The sequence below is a fragment of the Mustela nigripes genome, chromosome 12, assembly GCF_022355385.1.
Source record: "Mustela nigripes isolate SB6536 chromosome 12, MUSNIG.SB6536, whole genome shotgun sequence".
In the NCBI taxonomy this organism is placed as follows: domain Eukaryota; kingdom Metazoa; phylum Chordata; class Mammalia; order Carnivora; family Mustelidae; genus Mustela; species Mustela nigripes.
This window is the reverse complement of record NC_081568.1, coordinates 152,844,913-152,866,436: the sequence shown is the minus strand read 5'-3', so window position 1 is coordinate 152,866,436 and position 21,524 is coordinate 152,844,913. Positions and strand designations below refer to the sequence as shown.

General features: G+C 35.3%; 2 protein-coding genes across 2 annotated transcripts; both read right to left on the bottom strand.

The window, feature by feature from the left end:
- Window positions 1-8,194: 8,194 nt before the first annotated feature.
- LOC132028149 (olfactory receptor 2G2-like) lies at window positions 8,195-9,161 on the bottom strand. The gene is given in 2 exon segments (XM_059416763.1): window positions 8,195-8,389; window positions 8,391-9,161. Coding segments are annotated over 2 exon segments (966 nt in total).
- Window positions 9,162-15,251: 6,090 nt separating this feature from the next.
- On the bottom strand, window positions 15,252-21,462 carry LOC132028148 (olfactory receptor 2G2-like). Its single transcript, XM_059416761.1, has 2 exons — window positions 20,542-21,462; window positions 15,252-15,341 (listed from the first exon to the last, which is right to left on the bottom strand). Exons 1-2 carry the CDS (start codon window positions 21,460-21,462, stop codon window positions 15,252-15,254), a joined length of 1,011 nt encoding a protein of 336 aa, XP_059272744.1.
- Between the last annotated feature and the right edge of the window lie 62 nt (window positions 21,463-21,524).

The window sequence follows — 21,524 nt, the reverse complement described above, 5'->3', positions numbered from 1 at the left end:
GCTATGATATTCCTTATATCTGTGTTAAGGATCTCATGTCCCCCATTCTTTCCTCAAGTCCTGGTGGGTAATCTTACAATAATTGCAAATTCTCCAACATGCATATATTTGTTGAATATCTATTTCACTTAGTTATCTGGCTGTAGCCTTGTCCTAATCTTTCATTTGGGATAAATTTCTCTGTCTCCTTATCTGCTTCCCTTTCTATGTCTGTTTTTCTGTGTTAAGAAAGTCACCTGTGTCTTCTGCTGTTGAAAATAATCACTTCATGAAGAAGAGTTCCTGGAGTGTCCTGCAGTGCAATATCTCCTGCTCACCAGGACCTGTCACTTCAGGAGAGTATCTTATGTGTTGCTTATGCACTGTTGTTTTCTCTGAGTCACTTTTCCTTTCAGCGCAGTTGTCTGCACTGACTTTCTGCCCTTTGTGGGCTACCCTTGTTCTCTGTAGTGTTAATGGGATTAAAGCAGACCAGCTCTGAGGTGGCATCCCACCAGGGACTTGGGAGTGGAGTGCTTTATTAGCAAAATAAGTGCTGAGACAGTAGTCTTATGCCTTATCCCTCAAAGTACTGCAGTGGCTGGGGGTTGTGTGCAGGGTGCAGGGTGTGAGAGGCATGTGCAGCTGGGCCCTGTGCAATGGTGGCTGGGGGCACATGACTGGACATGGTGTGGTATGACTGCTGGGGTTCATGAATGGGCAAAGCATGCAATAGCTCCTGGAGGTGTGTGGCTGTATTATGCATCTTTTCCAACCACAATGCTATAAAACTAGAAATCAATCACAAGAAAAAAGTCTGGGAAAAAACACAGATACAAAAGGCTAAGTAAATGCTGCTAAACAATGAATAGGTCAACCAAGAAATTAAGCAGAAAATCAAAAATGCATGATAATGAGTGAAAATAATACAAAAAACAATGAATTTGGAACACTACATCAAAAACTAATGATGTGTAGTGACTGACATAACACAAGAAAAATTTTTAAAAAGAAGACATAACAGTTCAAAATCATTGTGATGCAGCAAAACCTGTTCTCAGAGAGAAGATTATAGTAATATAGGTCTACCTCAAGTAATAAGGAAAATCTCTAAAAAACTACCTAAAGTTACATCTAAAGGTGGTATGAACAAGCCCAAAATTAGTGGAAAGAAGAAAATAATAAAGTTTAGAGCAGAAATAAATGAAATAGAAACCAAAATCACAAATAAGACAGACCAATGAAACCAACATCATATTTATTTAAACAAAAATGAAATTCATAAACATTTTGATAAGCCAAACTCATCAAAAAAATGATAGTGACAAGTCAAGTAAATAAAATCATAAATGGAGGGAAAATAACACCTAGCATCACAGAAAACAATGGATTATAAAATACTACTAAGAAAAATTATATGCCAACAAATTGGACAAGCTAGAAGAAATTGATAAATTCTTAGAACCATATAACTTTCGAAAACTGAATCAAGAAGAAATAAAAAATTTGAACAGACTGGTTATTAGTAATAAAGTTGAATCAGTATCAAAAAGCTCCAAACAAACACAAGTCCAGAACCAGATGGCTTCAAATGTGAATTCTAATAAACATTTTAAAAAGAGATAATATTTTTTCTGCATGTGGCTGTCCAATTTTTCCAGCACCATTTATTGAAAAGGCTGTCTTTTTTTCCATTGGACATTCTTTCCTGCTTTGTCGAAGATTAGTTGACCATAGAGTTAAGGGTCTATTTCTGGGATCTCTATTCTGTTCCATTGATCTATGTGTCTGTTTTTGTGCCAGTACCATGCTGTCTTGATGACAACAGCTTTGTAATAGAGCTTGAAATCTGGAATTTTGATGCCACCAACTTTGGCTTTATTTTTCAATATCCCTTTGGCTATTCGAGGCCTTTCCTGGTTCCATATAAATTTTAGGATTATTTGTTCAATTTCTTTGAAAAAAGAAATGAATGGTATTTTGATAGGAATTGCATTAAATGTATTGATTGCTTTAGGTAGCATAGACATTTTCACAATATTTGTTCTTCCAATCCAGGGGCATGGGACATTTTTCCATTTCTTTGTGTCTTCCTCAGTTTCTTTCATGAGTACTTCATAGTTTTCTGAGTATAGATTCTTAGCCTCTTTGGTTAGGTTTATTCCTAGGTATCTTACTCTTCTCAAACTATTCCAAGAAATTATCCTAAAACCAAAATGAAATAAAGACTAATGAACATAGATGCAAAATTCCTCAACAAAATGTTACCAAACCAAATCCAACAATGGATTACAAAAAATAATTCACTACTGTTATGTTGAAAAGAAATAATAAAAAAAAAAAAAGTGTGGAATGAGAACTAAACCAGAGCATTTTAACCATCAGTGGGAGACTACCTCCTAACACAAAGGGGGAATTTTCCTTGTAAGTTGTGTAGCGAATTATCCTTGATTCATGTTCTCCAGATGAGTGAAAAAAGAGACATATTTTGAGGCCCCAGAAGCTGGACCATATGGCCTATGTCTCTGTTATGTATAATGTTTTCATTAAGATGATATGACAGTAATGAAATAATTTTGATAATCCTTTAGAAATTATCACATATCTGAATATATTAAGAAAGCTAAATAAAAAGAGGTGAAATAACAACAACAACAACAACAACAACAAAAATTCACCATAATCAAGTAGATTTTTTTCCAAGGATACAAGTGTAGTTCAATATTCACAAATTCACAAATCAAAGAGAGAAGATAAAAACCACATGACCCTTTCAATAGATGCAGAAAAAAGCATTTGTCAAAGTGCAACATCTTTTCATGATAACAACTCTTCACAAAGTAGGATTAGCAGGAACATAACTCAACATAATAAAGGGCATATATGAAAACCCCACAGCAACTTCATATTTAATGGTACAAAACTGAGAGCTTTGCCTCTAAGATTAAGAATAATACACAACTACCATATGTTTTCACAGATATGTGGAATTTAAGAAACAAAACATAAACATAGGGGAAAGGAGAAAAAAAGAGAGAGAGAGAAAGTCAAGCCATAAGAGATTCTTTTTTTTTTTTTTTTTAAGATTATGTTTACTTATTTGTCAGAGTGATACCACAAGCAGGGGGAGCATCAAGCAGAGGAATAAGCAGTCTCCCCACTGAGCAAGGAGACTCACACAGGACTCAATACCAGGACTCTGGCTTCATGACCTGAGCCAAAGGTAGTGATGGGTATTAAGGAGGGCATGTATTGCACGGAGGGCCAGATGTTATACATAAACAATGAATTCTGGAAGACTACATCAAAAACTAATGATGTATTGTATGATGACTAACATAACAGAATAATAAATAAATACATAAACAAAAAAAAAGATGAACCCTGAACCAACTGAGCTACCCAGGTTTCCAATATTCTTAACTATAGAGAACAAACTGAGGGTTGATGGAGGGAGATGGTGGGGGGAGGGTGGGCTAAATGGATGATGGAGACTTGTTGGAATGAGCACTAGGTGTTATATGCAACTGATGAATCTCTAAATTCTACCCCTGAAACTAATAATGCAGTATATGTTAACTAAATCGGATTTAAATAAAGACAATTTTTAAAAAACATAGCTTGAAATTAAAAAAAAAAAACAAAACACAAATATCCGTTCTCATCACTTATTTATTTATTTATTTATTTATTTTATTATGTTCAGTTAGCCAGTATGTAATACATCATTAGGGCACAAACTAAGGGCTTTTTACTACTTGCATATGACATGACACTACATGTAGAAAACCCTAAAGACCACCAATAAATTTCTAGAACTAAAAAAGAAATTCAGTAAAATCACAGGATACAAAATTAATATAAAACAATGTGTTGCATTTATATACATTAATAATGAAGTAGCAGAAAAAGAAATTAAGAAAGAAATTCCATTACAACTGCATTAAGAAGAATAAAATACCCAGGAATAAACTTAATCAAACAGATGAAAAACCTGTACTCAGAAAACTATAAAATATAAAATATTGGTGAAATTGAAGATGAAACAAACAAATGGAAAGATATTCCATGCTTATGTACAGAAAGAATCATTATTTTTAAAATGTTCATACTATCTAAAGCAATCTATAGATTGAATACAATGGCTATGAAAATATCAAAAACAATTATTATAGAGCTATAAATAAACCAAAATTTATATGAAACCATAAAAGACCTCATTTAGCCAAAGCATTCTTGAAAAAATAAATAAATGATAAGAAAACTGGAGATATTATCATCCCAGATTTCAAGTATAGCAATAAAAACAGTATGATACTGGTACAAAATAGACACACAGATAAGTAGAACAGAATAGAGGGCCCAGAAATAAACCCACACTTAAGTGGCCAATTAACCACAAGGGATGCAAGAATGTACAATGGTGAGAAAACAGTCTTTTCAACAAGTCATGTTGGGGAAAATGGACAGCTACATGCAGAAGAATGAAACTGGACCACTTTCTTACATCATACACAAAAATAAACTCAAAATGTATTAGAGACTTAGATATGACACCTGAAATCAAAAACTCCTAGAAGAATACATTAGGCAATAGTTCCTTTGACATCAGCTATAGAAACAGTTTTCTAGATAGGTCTCCTGAGGCAAGGGAAATAAAACCAAAAGCTACTCAGACTTCATCAAAATTAAAGCTTTTGCACAGTGAAGGAAACTATAAATGAAACAAAATGACATTGCACACCTGGGTGGCTCAGCAGGTCGAGTCCTGACTTCAGCTCAGGTCTTGATCCCAGGGTCTTGTCATCAAGTCTGGCATCAGGCTCCTTGCTCAGCAGGGAGACTGCTTCTCACTCTGTCTGGCACTTCCTTTGCTTGTGTTCTCTCTTTATAGATAGATAATAGATAGATCAAAATAAAATCATACTTATGAGAAGGATATAAAAGGATTAAAAAAAATGGCAACCTACCAAATGGGAGAAGATATTTGCAAATGATATATACAATAAAGGGTTAGTATCCAAAAATATATAAAGAACTTACACAAGTCAACATCAACAATAATAATCAATAATAATAATCTGAATAGGAAATTGGCAGGAGACATGAATATACATTTTTGAGGAAGACATACAAATGACCAAAAGACATGAAAAGATGGCCAACATCAGCAATCATCAAGAAATGCAAATGAAAACTACAGTGAGATATCACCTTACACTTGTCAGAATGCCTAAAATCAAAAGAAAGAACATTTTGATGAATATGAGAAGACATAGGAACACTCCTGCACTGCTGGTGGAGATTCAAATTGGTGCAGTGGAAGACTGTAAAGAGGTTTTTCAAAATGTTAAAAGTAGAAGGGCACCTGGGTGGCTCGGTCACTTAAGTGTCTGATTCTTGATTTTTGCCTCAGATCATTATCTCAGGGTCCTGAGATGAAGCCCCCTGTTGAGCCCTGGAATGAGTCAGGCTCTGGGCTCAGTGGGACATCTGCTTGAGATTCTCTCTCTCCCTCTCCTTCTGCATCTCACCCCACTTGTGTTATAATAAAGAAATAATCAATCAATCAATCAACAAAATCTTCAAAAAAATAGAGTTTTCATATGACCCAGTAATGTCATTGTTGGATATTCACCCAAAGAAAACAAAAACACTAATTTGAAAAGATACATCTATTCCTATGTTTATTGCAACATTGTTAACAATAGCCCCAATATAGAAGCAGCTCCTGTTTCCATTGACAGGTGAATGGAGAAAGACATGGTGTATGTGTGTGTGTGTGTGTGTGTGTTTTCCTGTGTGTGTGATGGAATATTATACAGTCATACATAATAGTGAGATTTTGCCATTTATGACATGAATGGACATTGAGGGTATCATTTGAGTGAAATAAATCACTCAGAGAAAGATAAATACCATGCAATTGTGCACATATGTGGAATTTAAGAAATAAAACAAATGAAGAAGCAGAGAGAAAGGAGTTAAAGACCGAGACTCTTAAATATAGTGAACAAACTGGTGATTGCCAGAGGGAAGATGGATGGGATGATGGGTGAGATAGACAAAGAAGATTAAGAGTATACTTGTCTTAAAGAGCTTTGAATAATCTATAGAATGTTTGAATATTGTACACCCAAAATAATATAATACTGTATGTTAATTGTATTTAAATTAAACACACACACACACACAGAATCTAAGAAGAGCATTATCATTCTAATTATACCTCTGTATTAGAACAGTTAGGAGTGATAATTCATTCCATGACTTCTTATTCTTTATTTGAAATTATTACCACATCTGGACCTGCATGATACTATCACAAAATTCTTCCTCATTTCATTGAATTTATATATTTATTTTGATGCATGTTTAAACACACAGCATTTTTGGAAGCTAAAGACCATACAATCAATGCCTGCTACAATTCAGTGAAATAGCGTCTACAAAAAAACTCAGTGAAATGGAATGTTTACAAACAAATCCCCAAGAATCAAGATGCAAAAGTCACTCATTTCCAGAAAGGAATTTTTTTTTTAATTCAAATCGATTAGCCAACATACAGTACATCACTAGCTTTACATGTAGTGTTTAATGATTCATTAGTTGTGTATAACACCCAGAAAATAAGTGTTCTAAGCAAAGGCCATTTAGAGTGAAGTCCTGGGAAACAAATCATCAGTGCTATAGCATAAACAAAAAGACTAGTTTGACTAAACTCTCATCTGGAATATAAATCTCCAAGTTAAGAAAATGTGTTTAAATATAGAAATGTCGAGTTACCTAACAATAGTGAATGTTTTTTTATTTATATTTATTTGCAAGCCCTAGAATATTATATAGATAAGCTTTTTCTTATGAATCAGATGTCACTGTTAGTCATTTCCAGAAACGAAATGTGGTTTGTCATAGTGATTCAAAGGGGCACGTGCACCCGAATGTTTATAACAGCAATGTCAACAATAGCCAAACTATGGAAAGAACCTAGATGTCCATCAACAGATGAATGGATAAAGAAGATGTGGTATATATATACAACGGAATACTATGCAGCCATTAAAAGAAATGAAATCCTGCCATTTGTGATGACGTGGATGGAACTCGAGGGTATTATGCTTAGTGAAATAAGTCAACTGGAGAAATACAACTATATTATGATCTCCCTGATATGAGGAAGAGGAGATACAATGTGGGGGGGAGTGGCTTGGGGGTAGCAAAAGAATAAATGAAACAAGATGGTATTGGGAGGGAAACAAACCACAAGAGACTCTTAATCTCACAAAACAAACTGAGGGTTGCTGGGGGGAGGGGGGTCAGGAGAGGGGGGTGAGTTTATGGACATTGGTGACGGTATGTGCTATGGTGAGTGCTGTGAAGTGTGTAAACCTGGTGATTCATAGACCTGGACTCCTGGGGCTAATGATACATTATATGTTTATAAAAAATTAAAACATTAAAAAAGCAAAGAAATGTGGTTTGTCAATCACTTAGTCAGTCATTTAGTCAGAACTGGTTTATTGGCTCAACTACTTTTGTCAGTCACCTAGAACTGCTTTTATTGGCTCAACTACAAAATAAGAGAACCAGGTTGATTCTTTCTACTTTATCCTCTACCTGAATGTATGGCTTTTGTTCCATATGGATTATGCTCTTCTACACATTGATATCACATTCTAAGAGGATAGAGTGTTGGAGGAAATAAAATTTCTGCCTCATAACAGTTTGCCTCAATTTCTTCCATCTTTGGTGCAACTTTGGAAAAAGGGAAGACACGGGTCCAACTAGAAATACAGGAAAGCTGAGAGACTAAATATGTTTTTCACAAATAAAGAAAAAAGAAATGACTAGTTTAAAATATTTCTCATTTTTTTTTCTCAACATGGGAAAACAACAATTTCAGAGGGGTTTAATAGATGATATATTTCAGGAGAAAAGATACTTAAGAATAGATTGAAGTATTGACTTTTTTTTTTTTTTGCTATTTTTTGTTGCTATTGGTAAAAGGCAAAGTTGGTACTAGACACATATATTCCACAGTATATTGTAGAATGTTGTATAAATAATTAACCAAAAGAAAATGGGAGAAAATGAAATGAATAGGCTTTTATTAAAAAGTTTAATGTTTAAAAAAAGTTTAATTTTTTTTTACCACACAAAAAGAGATGTTCATCACAGTAGTGCTTTTTAAAAAACCTTTTTTTTTTTTTAATAATCATGTAAACGTTATTCCCAGAATCTTTCCTAGAACTTTCCTTAGTGCCCACTTAACCTCTTTATTTCTCATAGTATAGATAAGTGGGTTGAGCATGGGGGTCACCACGGTGTAAAAGAGGGAAACAAACTTTCCCTGGCCCTTGGATCTACTCTTGGCTGGCTGCAGATACATGAAGATTATATCATAATCTTCATGTTCCATAGAAGATTATGACAACCATCAGATGGGAGGAACAGGTCCCAAATGCTTTCTTTCTTCCAGAACTTGACTTAATCTTCAAAACTGCTTGGGCAATGTAGCCATAGGAAACCAGGATGATGGAAACAGGTACTGTAGGGAAGATAATGCTAGCTACAAAGAGCTCAACCTCATTGAAAGTGGTGTCCACACAAGCCAACTTGATGAGTACAGGGACCTCACAGATGAAATGATCCACTTGATGATGCCCACAGAAAGGTAGCTTCAAGGTGAGAGTGGACTGTACTAGAGTAGTGACCACCCCACTGAGCAATGCCAAAGATGCTGAAGTCATACAAAGATGAGGATGCATTATGACAGTGTAGTGGAGGGGACGGCAGGTGGCAATGTAGCGATCATAGGACATCACAGCTAGGAGGACACATTCTGTAGATCCCAGGGCAAGAGAGACATATGGATGAACCACACAGCCACGATAGGTGATGTTTTTCATAGGATCCCACAAGTTTACCAAGAGCTGAGGAATAACACTGCTGGTAAAGCATATATCCAAAAAGGAGGGATGACAAAGGAAAAAATACATTGACGTATGAAGCTTGGATTCAAGACGAGATAACAGAATGATGGTGGTATTCCCCAAAATGGTTAATAAATACAAGATCAAAATGACCACAAATAGAACCTTTTGTAACTGAGGATAATCAGAAAACCCCAAGAGGACGAAACCTATCAGTCTGGTCTCATTGGTACTCCTCATCATACCCATATGCAAAGTGTGTTCCCAAAGACTGTTACAGTTGAGAAAAATGACATATTATATAAGGACAAATGAGACAGTACACTTCCCCCAAAAGTATTCTATATTAAGTTCTTAGAACCTATGTCCATACATCTAGTAGCTTAGATCTTTTTTCCTACTATGTGCATTGTAAATAAATACACATCTGCTCCTCTGATGCTCTCTAAAATAGAGAAGAGCAGACATATATAAAAACATCATAATCGAGCTACAATAATTAGAACCTATGGTACTGGCATAAATGTAGATGTATATATTGGTGGAGTAAAATGAAGGGCTCAGATAGAACCCATTTATATACAACCACTGGATCGTCAACAAAGTTACCAGGGATACATAATGGGAAAAAAAAAGATAGTCTTTTCAATAAATTGTGCTGGGAAAGCTAAATATTCACATGCAAAAGAATGAAGTTAGACATCTAGCTTACACTATATGCACCATTAATCAACTCCAAATGTGTTGAAAACTTAAATGTAAGATCTAAAACATAAACTTTTAGGAGAAACATAAAGGAAAAGCTTCATGATATTGGTCTTGACAATATTTTTATATATGACACCAAAACCACAGACAATAAAAGGAAAATCTAGGAAATGAAAGAAAATATTTGCAAAACAAATATCCAATAAGAAGTTAATATCCAGGGCGCCTGGGTGGCTCAGTGGGTTAAGCTGCTGCCTTCAGCTCAGGTCATGATCTCAGGGTCCTGGGATCAAGTCCCGCATCGGGTTCTCTGCTCAGCAGGGAGCCTGTTTCCTCCTCCCTCTCTCTCTGCCTGCCTCTCTGCCTACTTGTGATCTCTCTCTGTCAAATAAATAAATAAAATCTTAAAAAAAAAAGTTAGTATCCAAAATATATAAGAATCACAAATGAAACAATAGCAAAATAAATAAATAGATAGAGAGATAGATAGATAAATAAAAGATTAATTAAAAATTAGGCAAAGTCTTGAATGGACATTTCTCCAAATGAGACCTACAGTTGTTGAATAGGTATAGGAAAAAGTGTTTGGCATTGTCATCATCAAGATAATGCAATGAAAAATACAATATCACATCATACCTGTAAATATGGATGTTATCAAAAAATATACGGAATGTTGACAAGGTTGTGGAGAAATTAGAATCTTTATATGATGTTGGTGGGGTATAAAATGGTACAGTCAAAGCTGTGATCACCAAGACATCATGGTACTGGCATCAAAACAGACACATAGACTAGTGGAAGAGAGTAGAGAGCCTAGATATGGACCCTCAACTCGATGGTCAATTAATCTTCGACAAAACAGGAAAAAAATATGCAGTGGAAAAAAGACAGTCTCTTCAATAAATGGTGCTGGGAAAACTGGACAGCTGTAGAAGAATGAATCTCAACCATTCTCTTACACCGTACAGAAAGATAAACTCAAAATGGATAAAAGACCTCAACATGAGACAGGAATCCATCAGAATCCTAGAGGAGAACATAGGCAGTAATCTCTTCGATATCAGCCACAGCAACCTCTTTTAAGATATGTCTCCAAAGGCAAAGGAAACAAAAGCAAAAATAAACTTTTGGGACTTCATCAAAATCAAAAGCTTCTGCACAGCAAAGGGAACAGTCAACAAAACAAAGAGGCAACCCACGGAATGGGAGAAGATATTTGCAAATGAAAGTACAGACAAAAGGTTGATATCCAGGATCTATAAAGAACTCCTCAAACTCAACACACATGAAACAGGCAAACATATCAAACAATGGGCAGAAGATGTGAACAGACACTTCTCCAATCAAGACATACAAATGGCTATCAGATACATGAAAAAATGTTCATCATCACTAGCCCTCAGGGAGATTAAAATTAAAACCACGTTGAGATATCACCTTACACCAGTTAGAATGGCCAAAATTAACAAAAAAGTAAACAACATGTGTTGGAGAGGATGTGGAGAAAGGGGAACCCTCTTACACTGTTGGTGGGAATGCAAGTTGGTGCAGCCACTTTGGAGAACAGTATGGAGATTGCTCAAAAAATTAAAAATAGAGCTTCCCTATGACCCTGCCATTGCACTACTGGGTATTTACCCCACAGATACAGATGTAGTGAAAAGAAGTGCCATCTGTACCCCAATGTTTATAGCAGCAATGGCCACGGTTGTCAAACTGTGGAAAGAACCAAGATGCCCTTCAACGGACAAATGGATAAGGAAGATGTGGTCCATATACACTATGGATTATTATGCCTCCATCAGAAAGGACAAATACCCAACTTTTGTAGCAACATGGACTGGACTGGAAGAGATTATGCTGAGTGAAATAAGTGGAGCAGAGAGAGTCAATTATCATATGGTTTCATGTATTTGTGGAACATAACAAATAGCATGGAGGACAAGGGGAGTTAGAGAGGAGAAGGAAGTTGAGGGAAATTGGAAGGGGAGGTGAACCATGAGAGACTATGGACTCTGAAAAATAATCTGGGGGTTTTGAAGGGGTGGGGGATGGGAGGTTGGGGGAACCAGGTGGTGGGTATTGGAGAAGGCATGAATTGCATGAAGCACTGTGTGTGGTGCAAAAAGTATGAATATTTTTACACTGAAAATAAATTTTGAAAAAATGGTACAGTCATTATGAAAAACAGAATCAACATTCCTCAAAAATTAAAAACAAAACTTTCATATGACCTAACAATCCCATTTCTGGTATATATCCAAAAGAACTGAGATCAGGATCTCAAAGAAATGTCTTTATTTTTGTGTTCATTACAGCATTATTTACAACAGCCAACTTAAGTGTCCATCTATGAGTGAATAGATATGGTATTTATTACTCACTCTTAGTGAATATTATATCATTTGATATTAATGTAATGTTATTCAGTTTTAAAAAAGAAATCCTGCAATGCACAACATGGATAAACTTTGAGGGCATTATGCTAAGTCAAATAAGCCAGACACAGAAGGAAAAGTACTCCTCTTACATGAGGTATATAAAACAGAAATAAAACCTACAGAAAATAAAAAATTAAACCTACAGAAATAAAAAATAAAATGGTGTGCTGGCCAGAGGATGGAAGGAGAGAAAAATAAGAAGTTGTTCAATGGTTATAAAATTACAGTCATACAAATGAATAAATTCTAGAAAACTACTGTCCAACATATTGCTTGAATTTAACAATACAATTATGCAATTAAATTTAATTATGCAATTAAAATGTGTTAAGTGGGCTAATTATGTTAAGTATTTTTACCACACCACACACACACACACACTCACACACACACACACACGAGGACACAAGTAAACTAGAAAACTTTTGCAGGTAATTTATTACCTTGATTGTGGGAATAGTTCATATATATTTACAGATTCATCAACTCTATACTTCAAATATGTGAAGATTTTTGTGTATCAGTTATATGTCAATAAAACTGTGTGTGTGTTGAGGGAAGTAATATTATCTACTGCAGGAAATAAATTAGACCATCATTTCCATCCAATCAAATTTACCTCTTTATATTAACATCTTTCTAGTTACAGAAAGATGGGAAATACAACTAATTTCAATAGAAGGAAAGAAACAGGTTTGTTTTAAGCAATTTTCAATCAAGAGGAAATAAAACCATTTTCATCACCCAAAATAGTGGAAGCCATTTATAAATTTATATTTTTAAAAATATAGCAGATGTAATGGTCATTACATTTTTTTAAATGGCATTTCTTTAAAAATCAAGTCCTGAGAGCTCATGTGACCCAGTCAAAAGCATACATATACTTAACAAATGTATTATATACACTATATAGTGTATATAATATATAGTATATATTATGTATTATATATGTATATATTATGTATTATATATGTATTATATAATGTATTAATATGTTATATAGTGTACATAATATAGTATTATATAATACTATAGTGTATTTTATATATAGTGTATTATATATAGTGTATTATATATATAGAGAGAGAGAGAGAGAGAGCGAGCATTATATACATTTAACAAGTCTATTTCTTCCTCCAGTTAATTCTCTACACTACTTTTCTTCTTCCTTCTCATTATGTTCATTTCTTAGGGGTTTTTTGTTGGTGGTGGTGGTCGTGGTGTTTGTTTTTTTGTTTGTTTGTTTGTTTGTTTGTTTTGCCTACTCCTTTTTTCAGAGACTCAGGATACTCCAGGCTCCATAATCTATTTTTAGGAAGTGAAATCCTATCCATATGTTTTAGATTTCTTTTTCCTGGAATCATGTGTACTTTAGTCATCAACTCAAAGTATGAATGCAAAATGTGACTCTTGTCTTGGAAACAATTAATTAAGGGGCTATTTTATTTCCAATGATGGCACTGTACACAGGAAGCTTTTCAGAGCAGTGGCTTATAGGAGTGGTAGACTTCTGGGAGAGAGATGAGATTTTGCCATTCACTGTTTTATTATTTTGACTTGTGTAATACAAATAGTAATTGTTCCAATATGAATAAATATTTTTCCTATTTTAAAAAGATGGAGTGAAAAAAGATCATGTTTAGCAAGTAGTCTAATAAAACATGGATCAGTTTTAAAGTATATAAAAGTGTATCTAATATATATTAAGCAACGTTCACTACAAATAAATGTGCTTAATGAGGAAAACTCAAAAAAGCATCCAGGGGAAGAAAAGAAGAAGAAAGGAAGAAAGAAAAAGAAGAAAAAGAAAGAAAGAAAGAAAGAAAGAAAGAAAGAAAGAAAGAAAGAAAGAAAGAAAGGAAGAGGATGTTTATTCAGGAAACAATAAGCCTAGGTCAGTATGTGCATCCAAAGGTGGGTATTTAAAAAATATAAAAACACTGTACCTAGGTTTTGAACTTCTCAAAAAACAACTAAAATACAAAACAAGACCAAGGACAAAGACAAAAAGGAGAATGTGTGACCTTCAAGAAACAAAAGTTCAATGAAGAGCATACACTTGCAGAAGAATTTTTCTAAAAACCAGTATAAATATTTGGGAAGCAAACAGTAGTTCTTCACACTCAAGAAATTTAAGACATGGGTGTTACTAAAACAAATGATTCAAGACAACAGTTGATTTTAAAAGGTAAACTGGCTGTAGAAAACGATTTAGGACATACAGAGCAATTACATCCTAATTTGTACTAAGGAAGTGAAAACAAAGCTGAGTAAAAGATATGCCTGAGTAACTTGCCCAGAATGAAATAAAGGAGAAAGAGGGAGTTACAATAAAAGGTGACATGAAAGAGTTAAAAACATAATATATCATAAGATTTTCAATGTTAGTAAATTTTGACATCAAACACTCACAGTTTAACATTATGAAAGTGAACATGCAAGCTAAGGTTCTAATTCTCACAGTTACTTTATAACTCTATGTTAATCTACAATGAGACATAGCCCTACTAAATTCCCATAAAACAAACATAAAATACACAACACACTGGTCATACAATAAAGCTTGTGTTATTGACCAGGTGTTAAGTTTTAATGAAAAACTCAATTATGTGGAGAATAGAAATTTCTCTCATTATATTCTCTAACTCATTGCTGTGAAACTTAAATATATAATAGAAATTTAAGTGAAAGAGGGTGCCAAAATTTCAATTGGGGATTATTAAATGAATTTTTTTAATTTGAATATTAAAATGTAAACAGAATGTTTAATAATTCCTTTAAATAAGATAAAATGAGAAAAAATAAATAAGAAAAATGTCAGAAAATAAAATCTAGTAAAAATAAAGATAATATTTTACATAGCATAATAAACAAAAGTAATCATGAATATTAATATAACATCCCCCAAAAGTATGAATGAATAAATGATAGCATATTATAGTAACACAAAAGTAAAAAGATAATTTTTAAAAATATTTCAGAAACAGTTTAATAAGTTAATAATTTTCATATAAAATGCAAATTAAGAGGCTATATTGTAAACTAATTGTATATATTTTTTACAAAACTGTAAAACACCTTCATTATAAAATACTATCGCTGTTTTCTTAATTAAAGCAGAAAATATCTATAAAGAAAGACACATTTCCTTAAATATGCAGGGATACATTGGAAACAATGAGATTGTCTATTTGGAAACCAAATAAATCATGCTAGTCATTGCCTCTTTTACCAATATTGAAGAAGTTTCTTTTAAAGTCCAACCAACTTCCCTTCCAGTCCCTCCAGATGCTGACCATGCCCCATTATGCTTCTGTTTCTCCTTTCTGTGCAGACTAGTCTTCCTTGCCATTCAAACACACTATAGCCTAGCCCCTAAACTATAATATAAAGCTGAATTTTGCATTTGACAACTGAAAAGATTTTTAACATGAGCATTTTTATTCCCTTTGTCTAGACCCTACCCATAGTGACATGCAGCATCCCATGGGACAGGGTTCTCTACACCTTTGCAGATAATGCTTTCTGTGTCTCCACAGTCACTCACCACTTTTAAAGACCACTAATAGTACCAACCTCAGAACATAAAATGATCCTAACTAATGCTATTTTGGATATACCACTCATCTATCTGCCTTAGAATATAGTAAACTTCTGGGTATTTCCATATCACACAGGGTCCAGCCTGATGATCGTATCTGATTATCATTGATAAAGCCCATGCCCTCTGCTTGTGCCAGACACCTCCATAGCCGCTCACCCCCACTTGGAGCTTTTTCTCCTTTAAAAACCTATTCACCAGATTCCAGCTCTAGAGTCACTTTCCCAGTCTGCTATTCTAAGCTGACCCTATCAGAAATGCTACATGGATCTCTGGATTTTGTGAATTCCTACATCTTACCTCCTTCTCTAAGTGGAATTATTTTCACTTTGAGGATACTGTGCCCTCCATTATTTCATTGTGTGATTGTAGGGCATGAGTTGAAAATACTATTGTAATGATGAGCCCATGTATTCTAAATGTTGCTATGAACTATTTAACCTGCTACTCTGTTCTAGAAGACCCCACCCCCACCCCTTTTATTCCTTTTTTAGACCCAACTACAAAACACAAAACAAGAACTTACTTTAAACATACTAAAAGCAACTTTCTCATCCAAATAGAATAAATCTAGGCCAAAGGACACAAATATTGTCAGCTAACTAGATGTACTTTTTAATATAGGAAAAGTTGCACTCAAAAGCAATTTTTTAAAAAATTGAGTTCAGGGTGCCTGGGTGGCTCAGTGAGTTAAGCCTCTGCCTTCAGCTCAGGTCATGATCTCAGGGTTCTGGGATCAAGTCCCACATTGGGCTATCTGCTCAGTGTGCAGCCTGCTTCCCCTCTCTCTCTCTCTGCCTGTCTCTCTACCTACTTGGGATCTCTCTCCCTCTCAATTAAAAAAAAAAATTGAGTTCAGAGGCACCTGGGTGGCTCAGCTGGTTAAGCAACCAGCTCTTGGTTTGGCCTCAGGCTGTATTCTTGGGGTCATGGGATTGCCCTGGCATCATGCTCCCCACTCAGCAGGCAGTTGGTCTTCTTCTCTTCTTCTACCCCTCCCCCACTCTCTCTAAAATTATTTATTAATTTAAAACTCTTTTAAAAAATTGAATTCAAATGTTCTCTCAAAACAAGATAATTATGACATGTGCCATGAAAGGAGGGAGTGTGCTGATATAAAATACAAGCATCTTCATTGTCTATAGAATCAAAGATAGCCCGAGAGCAGTTCAGGAGACTGTGGCTGCAAGTAGACAAAGCAGCAAAGAGGGTGGTAAGTGGACATACATGCCATATATCGATCTCCTTTCAGAGCCAATTTTTTCGATAATTTGTTTGTAGTCAGAATTAAGATGAATTTGTTGAGCAAATAATGTATATCCTCAATCAATTCCCTTTTAATTCAATGAGATTGTCACCATACCCTGGTAAGATGTTTCATAAATGTTTATTAAATGCAAAAGTATTTGAGTGGGAATTACTATTTTTTTCAGTTTGAAGAATATAGAAGAATCAGGAATGAACAATTTAAACCCAGTCTTTGCTGCCTTTGAGCAGAAGGAATATTGGGTATAAAAAAGAGAGAACAAAATAAAAAGAATTTTATGAGATATTTCCTGTCTGGTTGTGAATAGTCAAAGGCAACATGAAAAGACTAGTCTGAAATTCAGACTTCACGATTCTGAGTTGCTTTAATTTCAGTTTGATTTACATGCCATAAAACATAGAACATAACCATAAATGCAAATATACCTATTTCAGGCCAAGAATATTCATTCTGGCCTCAGGAGTTACTTTCTTGTCTGCAGTATCTTCAGCTGCCTGTGTCTTGAGAGGAAATAAAAAAGGTGTCCTCTGGTTAAGAACCCAGAAAGGACTAGCTGGGAACCACATGTAAGATTCTAAGGAAAGAGGAGTCTGAGTTGTTGTAGACTCCAGTCACTGACTGCCCCATAAACCAGAGAGTAGTATGCCCACAAAGATGATACCTAGCTCTTATCACTGTCTGGAAAGGTATGCAAAAATGTTGAAGCTATGGCTGAGAGTTAGGACCACAGGTGAAGTCTGACCCTCAGTTATGCTTGCAAAGTAAAACAATGGCTTGAAAGCTACCTCTCTGGTCCCTGAATCTCTCTGCAACAGCTCCAAAAGTGGTTAATCCTGATCCATGCCTTATGTGGTACAACATGGAAATGTTCATGCCAAATAAGGTAAAAAAATTAAACGGTTTCTAGACTAGATGTCAGGACTTGCCTGGGAACATGTCAGAAGAAAGTGAGCTAACCTCAGTGACTCCACTTCTAAGAAAAAGAACTTGGAATTTAGAAACCCAGTGACTTACCTCTACGATGAGGAAGTGGCTTAAGCTAGGAAAGAGGAAAAAAAAAAAAGTCCTGTTGATGTGACCTAATCATGTCCCCAGAAGGGTTAGAGATTTACCATCTTCCCTCTATGGAAAATGTGTAGCACGTTAAAATGTCTTTAGGAGAGGATGCTGGGACATGGTGAACGCACAAGAGCCCTGCGGTCATAATTTTCCCCTATCATGTAAGCATTCACTAAGACATCAGGAGCTTACCTTGACACTTTCCAAAACATTACCAATTAAATTCATCCTGATTATCCCATTGTAATGCAAGAGGCAGTAGAAAAATGCTATGTTTCAGTAATCACAGAATTCAGAGAAATTACCTCAAGAGTAAGTCCCTTGAGTAACCAGCTCACAATATCATGGTGTCTATGGACTGAGCTCCAATGGGACACCAAATGCCAGACATTATTGCACTGTTCTATTCTCACTCTAGTAAACTGTCCCTTTACAATTTTGAGAAGAAAAGTTAATAATTCTATTCTTACTTATTGCATCTATACTCAAACACTTTAATTGCCCTATAGAAATAAAAAAGAACTGTTGCTCTATTGTTACTCAAAATAGGAGAGTCCCCATTTTTCCTTTGTTATCTAAGTCTCTGATCATGCTTATCCAACAATTCCCAAACTCTGCCTAAGAAATCTTTTCATTTACCATATGTTTTTCTAGATTATTAAGCCCCAGTTTACTTGGAGTTCAGAGATGTTCATGCACTCCTGATCACAAAGAAAAACATTCTATTTCCAACCATATCTTTGTATTCTATATATCCTCTGGCTCTTCTAATAATTTTAAATAAAATGGCCTCTTGGTTATCTAAAGTTTATTGTATCATTTGAAGACTATTTGATTTCTGTTATAAGCTGTCAGTCCTTTAAAATTCACCCATGGATTCTTTTCTTTCTTTCCTTTTTTTTTTTTTTAAAGATTATTTATTTATTTATTTGACAGAGAGAAATCACAAGTAGATGGAGAGGCAGGCAGAGAGAGAGAGAGGGAAGCAGGCTCCCTGCTGAGCAGAGAGCCCGATGCGGGCCTTGATCCCAGGACCCCGAGATCATGACCAAGCTGAAGGCAGCGGCTCAACCCACTGAGCCACCCAGGCGCCCGATTCTTTTCTTTCTTATACACATTAACTTATTTGTAACTTAGCAAAAAACAATATAAACTCTTTCTTCCTTTTTCAAGTTGATGTGCCACTGTTTAGATAAAGTTGACTTGCAACCACATCAATTTAGTAACAAATATCCAAGTAAAATAAAATCACATAGCCATTAAGCTTATAGCTTGAGATAGATTTGATTTTTTGCAACCAACTTGATGAAAGTGACTTTTCCCCCCGTTAATTACTTATTTTGTTAATAGATACTATCAGATAGTGAAAATCTACCAATTAACTGAATTGAACCACTAGCATATACTGTTTCCTTCACATCTGTTTTCTCAATTTCTCAAAAATTATTGGACAAATAATTGCATTTTTTAAAGCAGATAGGACAAGCATGTGTTCCACAGTGCATTTAAAATTGTGTGCACCTAGTAATGTAAGATAGAGGGTATAATGGAAGATGTGAGCAATAAAATAAATCTCCCTTCATCTAGTAAAGAATCCATTTCAGCAGTATGCAAGTAGCAGGAAATTAAAATGGAAAGAAGTGGGTAAACTAGGGAGATAATTAAAAGGTAAAATCTACAGAATTGTGTATAGGTTACATACAGTTGGTGAAAGAAAGGGCAGGATTTAGGATGGTGCATGCTTCATTTCATGATATTGAGAATAGTGAGAAAGGGCCAAAAGCAGAGAAAGTTTTGACTTAGTTATCATGTGCTCATTTTGAAATTGTTTTAATACACTCAGGTGGAGAAGTAAAGCACATAGCTGAACATGAGAATATAGATAGAAAATACAAATCCAGGAGTCACCTGTAAATATATTCTACTTTAATCATGATTAAGTCAAAATGTAGTTGCCATTCTCAAAAACTTACTAAGGAGAGAAATACAAAAAATCAGAAACTTGTCAAACAGGAGGGAAAATACTGGAATAGAAATGAGCTCAGTGTGTGATGGAGACTTGACCCCAACTTCAGGGTCCAATAATCCACAGTTTGTTGAAAGAGCAATACCACTGGAGTTTAACATTTCTTCTTTCTGTTTTGAGCAAATAGTTAAAATATCTTGATCTCTGCAAAATAAGGCATAATAATACCCATCTGTCTATTAAATACAACAGACTTTATGAATAAACCTTATTTAAAGTCAGATGCTTAGGATACTGCTCTAATTTTAATTTGGGTTGTTCAATATTACACTTTCCAGTTCATAGATGGTATAAATGTTATGCAAATTGTTCAAGTCAACAGCTATTATGTCATGAAATGAGCATTCAAACTCAGGTTTGTCCAACTCAGAAATTCAAGTACTATTAATTTTTTTCTAACGAAACCCATTATAGGTTTATGAACATAACCAAATAATTTACTGAGTCATCATCCATTAAATTAATCAGTCATAATAATTGCCTCCTAAAAAATTCTTGAAAATCACATTTCACTAAGTCAAAATTCTCCCAAGAATTTTTTTCAGTGCTGCCTTCACTTCCTTGTTTCTCAGGGTGTAGATGAGGGGGTTAAGTATGGGGGTCACCACAGTGTAAAAGAGGGAAACAAACTTTCCCTGGTCCTTTGATCTACTCTTGGCTGGCTGCAGATACATGAAGATGATGGTTCCATAGAAGATTATGACAACCATCAGGTGGGAGGAGCAGGTCCCAAATGCTTTGTGCCGTCCGATGGCTGACTTGATCTTCAGAACTGCTAGGGCAATGCGCCAATAGGAGATCAGGATGAGTGACAAAGGCACCACCAGGAATAAAACACTAGCTACGAAGAGCTCTGCCTGGTTGAAAGTGGTGTCCACACAAGCCAACTTGATGAGCACAGGGACCTCACAGAAAAAATGATCCACTTGGCGATGCCCACAGAAAGGCAGCTGCAGGGTGAGAGTGGACTGTATGAGGGTGGTGGCCACCCCACTGAGCCACGCCACAGATGCCAGGATGTGACAGAGTCCAGGGCGCATGGAAAAGGCATAATGTAGAGGATGGCAGATGGCAATGTAGCGATCATAGGACATCACAGCCAGGAGGACACACTCTGTGGATCCCAGGGCAAGAGAGACATAGAGCTGAACCACACAGCCACCATAAGTGATGGACTTATCTGAACCACTCAGGTTGACTAGAAGCTGAGGAATAATGCTGCTGGTGAAGCAGAGGTCGAGGAAGGAGAGATGGGAAAGAAAAAAGTACATGGGAGTGTGCAGTTTAGAGTCCAAGAGGGATATTAGGATGATAGTGGTATTGCCTAGGAGTGTCATCAGGTAAAGAAAAAAAATTATCCCAAAGAGAACCAGCTCTAACTGAGGCTGGTCAGAGAAGCCTACCAAAATGAACCCAGGGAGTGTGCTATCATTAGTCCACCACATTACTCTTTGATTATTAACTCCAGAGTGATAAAGTCACATTAAACAGAAACTGCAAGGATTTT

Coding starts and splice junctions, on each gene's coding strand:
- LOC132028148 (XM_059416761.1), bottom strand. CDS start 21,462: ATGTGGTGGACTAATGATAGCACACTCCCTGGGTTCATTTTGGTAGGC. Junction 15,342..20,541: donor TGAAAAAAATTCTTGGGAGA/ATTTTGACTTAG, acceptor TCTGGAGGGACT/GGAAGGGAAGTTGGTTGGAC.